This window comes from Anopheles coustani, chromosome 2 (genome assembly GCF_943734705.1).
Source record: "Anopheles coustani chromosome 2, idAnoCousDA_361_x.2, whole genome shotgun sequence".
In the NCBI taxonomy this organism is placed as follows: domain Eukaryota; kingdom Metazoa; phylum Arthropoda; class Insecta; order Diptera; family Culicidae; genus Anopheles; species Anopheles coustani.
The window spans coordinates 6,215,539-6,228,292 of record NC_071289.1 but is presented as its reverse complement, the minus strand read 5'-3'; the positions used below and the strand labels follow the sequence as shown (position 1 = coordinate 6,228,292).

Here is a 12,754-nt window from a genome sequence, read left to right as displayed (position 1 = left end):
ATTCTTACCTCCGTTTGCGTGGCCAGACATACACCACTAGGGCTCTCCTTTGGAGAACGATTGCTGTGGAAAATTGCATTTTCATTCCCCATCGGTCGTATAATTGTTTTTTTTCCCTGCCTCGTTCGAGATTCGTTTTTCTCCTCCTACCACGTTCTCTTCACCCCGTGCAGGCAAACTACTTCCGGTTGGGCAAATAGAAAAAAAGGACGTGCGCTTCGGCGGGCGAATCGTGAGGGAAAGCGAAAATTGAATGAAAGGACGTTGCAAGTTACGTATGCAAACCTTCCGCCGATCTCCCGACGGCTATCGTTTTCCGTTTTCCTGTTTGTGTAACATGTCCTGGAGTTTTCGTTCTTTCCTCATCCTTCAAGAACCGATTTCCGTCCCACTGGTCGTCGGTTTTTCTTCACTCTCTTTTATATATCCTTTACCTACTGCTAAGGGTTTTCTTCTCCTTTTGCCAATATTATTGCCACCCGGGATCGCCTCACTCAATCCGTTCACATTAACAACATCCACGAATATATGGCACGCTTTCCTGTGAAAAGTTGTCAGCTTTTCCGTCAACGGACAACTGTTGGACAAACATGATGTTGTCGTGCTGTCGCGTTTCCTTTTTCGGTTGCAATCGGCAATGTATGTTCGTTCGTTGGGTGTGTTTTTATTTCCGTTCGGTTCCGTTGGGTTGTGCCCGAATGTCAGTCAATTTAGTGGAAAAAAGGACGCTATTTCCGGTAGTATCAACGCAGTGTATTTCTCCCATTGCGATCACCGTGCAAAAGGTTTATGGAACATTGAACTTATTTTTTGTCGTACGAGAAAATTTGTTTTGGTTATGTGTGTTAGAAAACCGGGTTTTACCATGCATCGTTGAGATATCTGATTTTGCAATCGAACTGAAAGCTACTTTAACCAAACGTCACTATAATTGGAGCTTATAGATTGAAACGAAAGACATACAAAAATGTTAAACGAAGTCTGCGGTCTCTTGCCACCGAGGAAAAACAGCATCAAACTAATGCTGTTGCCAAACCTCCGGGTACCGTTCCCGGTGGAACGTGGAATCGATCGTTCCATTTTACTGGCCTCACAATCAAATTATACGCTCCGATGGTGTTTTACGACTGACCGACCGGCTTCCCCGGGCCGGACGATCGGGAAAAGCTGTCGAGCCGACGGCCGAACGGCGGCGACCGTGTGCTAGAAATTACAACCCAGTCCAGTTGATGGATAGCAATCGATCGGAACCACACCATTCCATTCTCCTTCCGAGCCGTCCGGGTGTTGTATGTTTTGGGTTGCCTCTCGGTGGTTCTCCATAAATTCTAACCACACTTCCGGTTAACTGCCACCTCTCCATCGAAGCGGCGCCATGTTGTTTGGGGTTTGGGAAGAACCATCGAACACACGACCTGACTGTGCGGTCACTCGAGACCGATCCATCCATCGATCTATGGCCGCCCATTTCCAACAATAAATCTTAACTAACGTGTGCTATCGCTTCTTGTTTTTCTTTGCAGCACGTCCCCTGAACCAGTACATATCGCACCACGAGAAGTTGAGCTACGATCATGAGCATCTGCACGCTAGTCACAGCCGGGCGAAACGATCGGTCACCAAAGATCATTACGTACATCTTAGCTTTAGGGCACACGAACGAGATTTTAACATTAGACTTAAACGTGATCTCAGCACAGTAAGCGATAAGTTAGAGGTGAGTAACGAAGCAAAACGACCTTCACTAGAAACACCCCTATTGATTTATCTTTCCGTTTGCCCCCCCTCTATTCTAGATACATACGGACAAGGGACCGGTGCAGGTGGACTCGTCCCACATCTACCACGGCGAGGTGGTCGACGATCCGGAGAGCTACGTCTTCGGTTCGATCTTCGACGGCGTGTTCGAGGGCAAGGTGATCACCTCGGACGACACGTACTACGTCGAGCGGGCGAAGCACTACTTTCCGCAGGAGACGGTCAAGCCGGAGGCGCACCCGCTGCACCAGACGAGCGACGATGAGCCACCGTTCCATTCGGTGATCTACAAGGATCAGCACGTGGACGATCCTTACCGCCATCGGAGGAAAGGTACGCGGTCTTGTTACGACGATGGTGCCTGGATTCGAAGGGATCATTATTTCTAGAAAACGCTGGGTTGGTGTGCTGTAGTTGTTGGTGCATTCATTCTCTCAACAAACGAACGAAGGGAACTGTGGAAGGTGCTCGTGGACGAAGCACCTAGAAGTCGCAAGACGCAACGAAGCATAAATCCTTCTTCCCAACTACACTCCTTCTCCCGTGTTGGTAAACACTAGCTCCATTCGGCGGTCTATGTTACGTGTTCGATGTGACGCTTGCCCGTCGGAACACCACACACAGTCGTCGTCGTCGTGTAGAGCCCGTTAGAAAGCAGGCCATAATGGAGTGCGGAGGCTGGCTGCCCGTTGAAGTCTTGAAGTCTTGAAGTCCGCCCATTCGTTTTCGTGTCGGCGTTTATGCTTGAGAAGTGACGCACGGTCGACTATCTTGAATTCACCCCGTTACCCCGCGCGCTTTCCATTGGCATGGGAGGTTCTCTCCTCGCCAGTTTTCACATTGCATAACCAACAGGGTAGGTTTGCAAAATCGCACCGGCACTGTGGAGGAATTCGTTGTGCACGTGCACCGGAGGTTTGTGTGAAAAGCGATACGCAAGAACTAACTCTCCGAAGCTTTTGCAGATTAAAATGCTGCACGAGAGAGTTCCTGCAAAAAAGTTGGGCCCCGGGTACTCCTCCCACTCATACTCCTCGTTGTGGAACAAAAGACCGTATGACTTTTGATTATGGCCGCCCGGTGATTTCTCATTCCCATTTCTATTTCGCTAGCCGCGCTGGTGCGCGCATATAAACAGACATTTGTTCACATTATGTTGCAGTTTATTGTTAGGCCATCATAATAAGTTGTGATTAGTTGCGGTGTGCAGCAACTGGCGGGTAGTATAAACGGGTCATTTGGAAGTTGAGCAGCAATTCGAATTGCTGTAAGCTGATTGCATTTGTCTTTTTCACCCTGAGACGGTGTAAACCCTACAGTGTGTCAAGGAATCCAGGAAGAAAGTTGGAAATGATATTTTTACAAAACCCAAAACTCTTCGATCCATTAGCATTAATCATGATTTGATTGATTTTTGTTTTATTTGCGTGCATTTTGCATTCCTCTCCGCCCACCAGTTAATGTAAAAGCAATAACCGGTGAAGTCTTAATCATACTTTCTTCGCCGCAATAACTTTCTCTCATGCCGTCAGGCGGATGAACGCAACCCGAATCGAGCCCACAAACGATCGAGATAGTAATTTCTGAAGATCACGACGCGGGTCCATCTCGTGCCGTGAGGTGTGAAAAGACCTCCATCGAACCTTGATTGACCTAGCGAAATCCGCTGGTGGGCCCTCACGCAATTAGTTGCGGTGATTACGCATAAAATCGGTTTGCTGGTGCTGCTGCACGTGAATCACGCAAAAGTTTTGTTGCTGGCCCATAAATCAATCCGAACGAAGTATAAGGTGGATAGTGTTTTCCAAGGCGATAGGCCAATTGTTAGTGAATGACTTTATGAGGGATTATTACACGCTTCAGGTATAAACAACAGTAGTTAAGGAGGAAAGGGAATTAGTTAAGGGAATTCAGCAACAAGGTTTGCACTACAATGTCTTTAATCATTCTAGTGGACATTAAGAACCCGTTGATGGGGGTACCCTATTAGTGTGCAGTCACTCCTCTCCGTTCCCAAAAACCATTCAATCGTTTCCGTTACGATGGTTTATGGGTCCTCTTTTCGGTGAGTTGTGGGAAGGGAAAACCCTTATCGTACTACTTTGTAAAGTTTTGCGAAAATGTCCCTTGTCTGATAACTAATTCGAGAGCTTCCATATGCGGGCGATTTGTGTCCGGGAAGTGAGATGGTGGACGGTGGAGAAGTAAGGATCAAACTCGGCGGGAACTATCCCGAAACGATAGCAATCACGTCACATAGTTTTCGGATATGTTTTCGGGGGCGGAAATCGCTTGCTTTCCGCCCAACCGAACCTCAGAAGCGTTCGGTTTAAAGTGCAAAATCCAATTAAATATACATTAACTCCTTCTCTCCCCCTCTCTCTCTCCCTCGAGAACTCCTAGGTTATTTGCAACGATGCGTGATGATTAGTTTTGGGTTTGTTAGCGACAAAAAGCGACATATAATGCTGGTACCATACGGTGACCGACAATAGGGAATGCTAACACCGGGGAGGTGGGGAACAAGGAGGAGAACGGGGGTTTTTGCATTGGAAATGGAAATGAAATTATTGTTTTGCCGTATGGGAACCGTACAGCAGCGCATCCTTACGTACCCGGCAGTACTTACCTCCAACATCTCCTGCCATTCGGTTCGCAAATATACATCATATGAATGTATTTATGAATGCCAAATTCGAGAATATTGATTTTCCTCGATTTTGTGGGCAGTTTCCCAGCCATTTGGAAGGAGAGAAGGAAGGGTTTGGGGGTGTTCGGAAGCTAATCAAAATTGCATTCCTAATTCAGGGCCGATAAATCGATAGCGCAAACCCAAAAAATGTATCGCTCCCTGCCATCATCAACAGTAGCACCAACCCCCGAGGGCGTTTCTAGCAACGTTGTGACCCCAATTCCGGCTCCGGCAAAAGAAGAAAAACAAAAACATATCCCCCGTTCGAGGGTAAATGTATTTTCATTGGTGTTGCTTTTTCAATAACCTTTTTCGCTCGGGTTCGCTTTTTGTAGGACATCCGTCCGGGTGTGGAGTGCACGATGAAGTGTCGGCCTGGATGGACCGCGTCCAAAACTCGGCCGTCGAGGAGGAGGAGGACGAGGACGAGGAGGAAGCCCTACCGGAGCCGATGCCGGAGAATCGGAACGAGCGAGAAGAGGCGCCTGCCAGGACAAGCGACAACGATAGCAACAATCATCCGCCCCAGCAGCAACAGCAGCAGCAGGCTTATCACAAGACCAGTCCCAAGACGAAACGACGCTCCTCGCCGACGCCGACGGTACAGCAGCAAAAGGACACGGGAAGTACCGCCAGCAGCAACGACATTCCCATCGAAACCGGGTACGAGTTCAAGTTCCCGCATGAAAAGTACTCGAAGGCAGCGAACTGGCGCGCGGATGGGGAAAGCGCTAGCGACTACGGGTGGCACTGGAAAGCGCACGAGCGGGTACGGCGTGCGGCACGGCAGAAGGAGGACTACCGGAACACCTGCTCGCTCTACATCCAGACCGATCCGTTGCTGTGGAGTCACATACGGGACAGTATCGTAAGTGTGAGTATCGGAATGCACTTTTTAGGCTCTGGCAGGGGGATTTCCCCTATCATTGCTTGGGAGGATGTTGAGAAATAATTAAAATGGCCGGTTACCTGGAAGAAGATAAAATGCCCTTCCCGCTTCCCGCTTCCCATACCGGAATTTCGGACCGGGTAATTGTGAGAAAATCATTAAAACCTCAAACGAACCGAAAAGCTTTCGCAAATTGTACCTTTTGGCAAATAGGCACGACGGCCCTTGGGGGCCCGGTGGCCTGTTCGTCGAGGTACATAGTCAACAGTCTCATTATTGCTTGGCTGTTAGTAAAACCGCAAAAACTTCATCCGTGGGACGGAGGTCGCCGGCATGGGGCCAAACAAAAACCACACCTTTTCATCGTCGGAGTGAGTGTGTGTGGCCAGTAATGCAGAAAACCCGCAACCGCAAACAATAAAGGTTGGGTGGCCAGTAACACTCCTCCGGTGCATGCATGTCGGAGAGAGTGGAGAGGTCCGTCCTGTTCGTCAGGATGTGTCGCAACTTGTCTTAGCTACGCCCGATGAACGTGTCACTGTTCGTTGTCGTTTGTTTGACCGCAAGCGGAAGGAATCCGCTGCAACCCGGAGGCCCCCCGGAAATGCGGCCCAACGGAGCCGGGTGGAAGACATCCTGACCCAGCGCAAAAGAGCCCATCGTTCGATCCTACATCCGGTCATAGGCCTCCCTACGCCCTTTCGTGTGTTTGTGTGTGCGCCGTAGAGACAAAGTTGATGGCCAAAGTGAATAATGTCTGCTCGTCGGCGGCCGACAGCTGAGGGTAAAAGATTGCAGATTGCAATGGCTTACTTTCGAGAGATGGCTCCCCAAGTAAAGTAAATGGCTTCCCAGAGGAGAAGGGCCCGGGCCCTCGATCTCTCATCCTATCTGACATCTTTGACACCCGTCCGTGAACCGCCTTGCAATGGTCGGCTGCTTTTTTCCCCCGCCAATCCGCCCGACCAGCTATCGATCCCTGGGTTTTGTGGACGACAGGCTTGAATGGCCGGTTTCGGAGAACAGCGCTATCACTGGCACTCGACCCCCTTGCGTTCACTTCCGAAGGCGTCACACAGAGCAGTGATTATAAATCACATCAGGCAGGCAGGGTGTTTCCATACCTTCTCGTGGGTCACTCTTTCCGAACGCCGAACGGAAATACAGTAGCGCTTTCCAGTGGTCGGGTGGTCGGTCTTTTGGAACTTGGAAGACTAATTAGTCAAGTTTGGCGACGCATACGGACCGAGGAGGCGCCCAGTAAGTTTTATTTGACAATTTCTTTGAAATATGCTTCAGCTTCTGTTACGGATACTAGCGTGTATCGGTCATGGTAATGGCCGAGCGCGCAAAGAGATGGTAAATTGGTACACGAGCGTACAAACGAACGAACGAACGAACGAACGAACGAAAAGTGTAATTAATTAATGCTTCTTTGTCAACTTTTGTTCGGCCCTCTTCCCAAGCAGCATCAACACCGGGGTGGACGAAAGTTCGAGCTGGAGGAGAAAACGCGCGAGGAAATCCTGTCGCTGATCATACATCACATCACTGCCGTTAATTACATCTATCGTAATACCAAGTTCGACGGGCGAGTAGAACATCGCAACATTCGGTTTGAGGTAAGAGTTTATATGCCGGCGTTGGTGGAATGGAACATATGCTTCAGCTCTCTTGTTTTCCATCGCAGGTCCAACGTTTGAAAATAGATGACGATTCGTCGTGCCAGGAAAACCACGACGGTGACGTGAATCCACTCTGCCTGGAGAACATCGACGTGTCGAACTTTCTCAACCTGCACTCCCTCGGCAACCACGAGGCGTTCTGCTTGGCGTACGTGTTTACCTACAGGTATGTTTGTTTTTTTGCCGAAACGTGCTAAGAAGTTTCGGGATGTGTGGAAGATTTTTTCTCATTATTGTTTCCCCTCCCCCGTACTCGCTAACAGAGATTTCACCGGTGGCACGCTAGGCCTGGCTTGGGTTGCTTCCGCATCCGGTGCGTCCGGCGGTATCTGCGAGAAGTACAAAACGTACACGGAAACGGTCGGTGGGCTGTACCAGAGCACCAAACGGTCGCTCAACACCGGCATCATCACCTTCGTCAACTACAACACGCGCGTTCCACCGAAAGTGTCCCAGTTGACGCTTGCCCACGAGATCGGGCACAACTTTGGCTCACCGGTACGTGTTGTGATGGCTGGGATGGAGTCACTTTCCATCCGGTAGAGGACCGTTTCAAGTGTTTTCTTTTGCACCTTCCCTTCCTCTTTTCAGCACGATTATCCGGCGGAATGTCGACCCGGCGGAAACAACGGCAATTTCATCATGTTCGCCAGCGCCACCAGCGGGATCCGGATGAACAATGGCAAGTTTTCGCCCTGCTCGGTGCGCAACATCTCGAACGTGCTGGACGCGATCGATGAGAACAAGAAGCGCAACTGCTTCCAGGCGTCGGAGGGTGCGTTCTGTGGCAATAAGATCGTCGAGATCGGGGAGGAGTGTGACTGCGGGTTCAACGAGGAGGAGTGCATGGATAAGTGCTGCTACCCGCGCGAAATGACCGACGCGATGAAGATCGAGAACGCGACGGCCCAGAGCTGTGGGCGGCGGGCCCGTACGCAGTGCAGCCCATCGCAGGGCCCTTGCTGTAATAGCAATACGTGCCGGTTTATACCGTCCGATGCGAGGGTGACGTGCAAGGAGGAGACGGAGTGTTCCTGGGGATCCACCTGCAACGGTACGACGCCGGAGTGTCCGGAGCCGAGGCCACGCGATGATAAGACGAAGTGTAACAATGGTAAGTAGCACAAACGGGGTTGTAATGACTTCTTCACTTAAAAAAAAAAACTTTTTTTTTCCCCCCACAGGAACCCAGCTGTGCATCAAAGGTGAATGTTCCGGTTCGATCTGCTTGCTGTGGAACATGACGGAATGCTTCCTAACGTCCAATATCATTCCGAACATCGACAAGCGCAAGCTGTGCGAGCTGGCCTGCCAGAATGGCAACGACACCAGTACGTGTCGTAGTACGAGCGAGTTTGCCCGTGATTACGGGCTTCCGGATGGCGGGTACAGCTTGCGGCCCGGCTCGCCCTGTGATAACTTCCAGGTAAGGAAATTCGCATTCCAAACATCCCAAACATTATTCTGATTCGTCAATTCTTTCGCCTCCATTCCGGACAGGGATACTGTGATGTGTTTCTCAAGTGCCGTGCCGTCGACGCCGAGGGTGCCCTGGTGCGGTTGAAGAATCTGCTGTTCAACAAGAAAACCCTCCAGACGGTGGCCGAATGGGCCACGGAGCGGTGGTATCTGGTGTGCATGTTCGGCATCGGCTTTATCATCCTGATGGGCATTTTTATCAAGTGCTGCGCCGTGCATACGCCAAGCTCAAACCCGAAGAAGGCGGCCGCCTACCGGATCTCGGACACGCTCCGTCGTCCGATGAACACGCTGCGAATGATGGTTTGTGTCACTAAACGCACTACTAACGGAAGCGATCGATACTAACTGTGAACCTGTTTTGTTTGTAGCGTCGGCATCATCACAACGGTGCGGGTCCACGGAGTGTTCCGGTGCCGCGAAACGAACGCTCCCGCAGTGCCGGCGATAGAGGAGGTGGAGGCGGTGGTGGTGGGGGAGGTCGTAGTGAACGTAACGGAGGCCGTGGTGCCGGTAGTCGGACGCGCAGCAACGGCGATGTTCATGGCGGTGGTGAGATCCGCAACGGTGGCGTCGCCGGACACACGACCTCCTCGTCCGGCGGCAACAGCCGACCGTCGAACAGTTCCCGAGTGCCAGCACATGGGTATGGCGAAGGCCGTGGCCAACAATACTACCCACCGAAAGGTGTGTTCTCTCTCTATGATTGTCCAATGTCTATTGTTTTTTGTCAACTTCTCATTCATCTCGTGCGATCTCCTCCTCCTGCAAAGTTTAGGAGTTTCTCGTTGTTTTAATTTGATTCTTATATGTTCATCATTATTTTTATTTTATTTTATGATTTATTTTTATTTAATTGTTTTTTTTTTTTGTAGGCCATCACAGTAAACAACATTCCCGCAAATCAAATTCCAACAACCCTCGTGAAGGAGGGCGAGCCAATTCGTCGAGTGCCACAGTTGTGTACAAGAAGTAGAAGCCCCTTTTGTTTTCTTTGTCGTTAAAGCAAGCCCTAGAACGAAAAGTACAATTCCTCAAAGCTTGAAGCCAAATTCGTGTGACGTCTCCTCTCCCGGTGTTGTTTGCTGATAAATAATATGCTCGTATGTCCTTCCCGCCACCGTGTTGGAATTATAAAAAGTGTGAGACACACACGAATAGTGGCTTAAAGTTTTATGTTGGTTGAGTGGCAGGAAAAAAGGTTTTACATTGGCGTGGTTGATTGTCCACGAAGAATTAACTTTTGAAGCCTTTTCCTGACGCAACCGCTAGTACAGTCAAAACCAAACAGTAAGCATTTCCTTTATCTTTCGTTTATTTTAAGTTTTGTTTTCTTTCAATCACGTTCAACTAACATTCATTCGTCAACTAAACTCATATTGATCGAGGAAGGTTAATATTGAGTATATCATTTAATCTCCATTCTCTCGTTTTCACCTCCCATTCGACCTCTCTTTTTCTCAATCGTATAGACAGAACATATCTTTCAGTGTCATGCACCACCACGATATACATTTCATTCTATTTGAGAAACATTTTTTATTTGCTTGTATAACATTTGTAAATATCTATATAGAATAGCTGAAGATCATGGAGTGAAATGATCTTGTATGTTCATTGCGCGGCCTCTGTCATCAGGGGGTGTAGCTCAAATGGTAGAGCGCTCGCTTAGCATGTGAGAGGTACCGGGATCGATACCCGGCATCTCCAATCTTGTGAATCTTTTTTTCGAGACTTTTTTGTCACCGCTTTTTATTTTATTTTTCTTGCTGGCACTTTTAACTCTTTTTAACAATGTTTTAACTTGGTGTAAGGTACTTCTCAATGAAACACATCATAACAATGCACCAATATATCCTATTTCTCTAATATAACTCATCGTTTCTTCCTCCTTTACAACAGCACCACCAACCCAGAATTATAGTCGCATGAGCAACGCGGAGCTGTACGCCGAAGCCTACCCGGACCGAGGAATGTACGAACCGCCACGGCGCCCGTACGGCAACAATAAAGTTTGACAAGGTCGTTATCAAGCACGAGACCACCGCAACGACGGCAGCAGAAGGCTCACGGACGCGAAATGCGCCGATCGCCGTCATCAACATCAGCATAGCGATCACTACCGCCGACGCTGCCGAAACCGAAAACCATCGTAATTGTATTCTCCAGCATTCGCGGCTGATGAGTCTCCTCCTCCGATCCTCCAGCCACAAGCCATCGATTGCGTTTACGATTTCATCATACCCACAAGACACACACACACTATTCTTCCATTAATTTTCCCACCGGGGGAAACTCGCGAGACACAGGACTGGCGTGTTTCGAGGAGGAAGTTGGAAATCGACGGACACTTTTTCTTCCTCCGTTTCTCAAATGGTAGTAATTAATAATATAAGTAAGATATGTTTATTTTTCTAAATCAAAATACCACCACTGGTTCGCGCGAGAGTCTGACGGGAAGCGAAGAAGGATCTAAAGGGTGATTTTCCCTAGCTCAATAGGTGTCGCTTACGAGTGCCGGCATCATCATAAGAGGGTGGGTCGCCATGAAACTGGAAGGGAGAAATGGAAGAAATCAGTCAACCCCGACATCATCGGCAATATAGTGTAAGGCAGAGGAAAGACAAAATTCAAGTTTAATTGAAACCGTAACCGTATATTTCGACCTCCGTTTGTATAGACTAATTGAATCAAATTGATCGTTTTACTCTGGAATGAAATTTATCTCGTATCAATTGTTTATGAAAAGAGCAAATCAGCTTGTTTGATAGAACGAATGTATGTTGATTCGATGTCTGTGAGGGATGAGCGTGGATATGTGATTAGCAAAGGAATTTACGGAACAAATATAGTTCGGTGAAATTCTGCTGCCCATTTTCCTTTTAACTCACTTTCCATCGGGGACTGGGAAAACGGCAGTGGAAAAAGTGTGCTCGTTGCTCCTTCACATTATTTACTACATTCAAACCTTTTATCATTCTTTCTTTTCTATGTTAAAGCAAAAAGAAGAAAATAATCTTGCGTTGCTGTGTGATTCTTTACTGTCACATCAGACGAACGAAGGAAGCATTTGTGGGATACACATTTTGAATTGAGTTTTTCAATAAAATGACAAATGAAAGCAAATTTAAAACAACCTATAGCCTTTCAACAAAACCCTCTATAATGATCCGGTTAGCGGACTTGGGAGCAAATGGACTTTAAAGAATGAACGAGTCTCACAGCCAAGGCATGGGCATGTACAGCGAAGGGAGGGAGGAAGCGTAAACAACCGTTAAAGATTAAAAATGAAACAAATAAACAAAAAACATTATTCACCTCTGGGTCCAGCAATATAAGAAGAAAAAAAAAGCCGAACGAAACAAGAGTAAAACGAAAGTAACAATAAGGAAACAAAACGGGAAAAGTTTGTAAAAAAGACATCATCTTGTGCGCGAAAGGAATGAAGAAAACTTGTTAAGCAAAGAGAACAATATTGTAATAAAACTACACATACGGTACACTGATCGGGGGAGAGCATTAAAACAAATTGTGAAAGGAAAAGATGCAAACGATATGGTGGAGTTGTAGGAGCAAGTAAAAATACACAGTATTTAAGAGCAACTGCCTAGAGAGATTCTTGGACTAGCAAAATTTTGAAGAGTTCCGTGCGTGTGTTTGTGAAGGACTGGTAGATTTATTTACTTCAACTAAAATAATCTCATGGAGCGCTGGTGGAGTAGATGAATGTTGAAAAAGTTTCGTTCATTTTAAGTATTTTTATGCACTATCATTTAACTATACAAACAAAAACCATTCGAAAACATTCTCAGCTCGATCTAAGTTCGCAAATCTCTTAACCGCACAAATGCGTAATCATAAATTTCGGTCATTAATTTGCTTGTTGAGAAATCATGCCAGGGGAATTTAAATTAACGCTTATTTTGTAGGTTGATTCCATTAAGTTTTTCTTTATGAAATGAGGGTGGTAAAAACACACGCAAGATAAAAGGGATGAGAAATATAGCGACGAAGTATTTTGGAAATGTCTCATTATTTTATGCATACCCTCCTCCTAAATTAACTACTGAAATCAAAAGTACCGTAACTTCCTGAGGTGAACCCAGCTGGAGTGGAAACAGTATAGTGAAATATTAGTTCGTAACAGTAAAAATTGGTTTGGAGCAAGACAAACTATTATTGTTTGAAGTAAAAAACAAACAAGGAAACAAACAAGAAGAAAACTCTTAACGGAGCGAACCGAGATATGGG

At 47.4% G+C, this 12,754-nt stretch overlaps 1 protein-coding gene and 1 non-coding gene across 4 annotated transcripts in view; both read left to right on the top strand.

Annotated features, from left to right (window-relative positions):
• The window catches only part of LOC131266116 (disintegrin and metalloproteinase domain-containing protein 10), a 51,488-nt gene extending 39,837 nt beyond the window's left edge, over positions 1-11,651 (top strand). For 2 of the 3 annotated variants that reach the window (XR_009178358.1, XR_009178357.1), the window contains 12 exons: positions 1,524-1,717; positions 1,797-2,091; positions 4,786-5,324; positions 6,809-6,961; positions 7,030-7,190; positions 7,288-7,522; positions 7,616-8,138; positions 8,209-8,450; positions 8,525-8,806; positions 8,875-9,190; positions 9,379-9,793; positions 10,406-10,542. Coding sequence is in view for 1 of the 3 variants with exons in the window: in XM_058268477.1 (XP_058124460.1) it covers positions 1,524-1,717; positions 1,797-2,091; positions 4,786-5,324; positions 6,809-6,961; positions 7,030-7,190; positions 7,288-7,522; positions 7,616-8,138; positions 8,209-8,450; positions 8,525-8,806; positions 8,875-9,190; positions 10,406-10,521 (3,056 nt within the window). In the remaining 2 variants the exon portion in view is untranslated. Of the gene's footprint in view, positions 1-1,523; positions 1,718-1,796; positions 2,092-4,785; positions 5,325-6,808; positions 6,962-7,029; positions 7,191-7,287; positions 7,523-7,615; positions 8,139-8,208; positions 8,451-8,524; positions 8,807-8,874; positions 9,191-9,378; positions 9,794-10,405 lie in introns of all 3 variants that reach the window. The other variant, XM_058268477.1, reaches the window with a different exon arrangement.
• On the top strand, positions 10,141-10,213 carry Trnaa-agc (transfer RNA alanine (anticodon AGC)). The gene has a single exon. It is a non-coding gene; the product is annotated as a tRNA-Ala (tRNA).
• Positions 11,652-12,754: the final 1,103 nt, after the last annotated feature.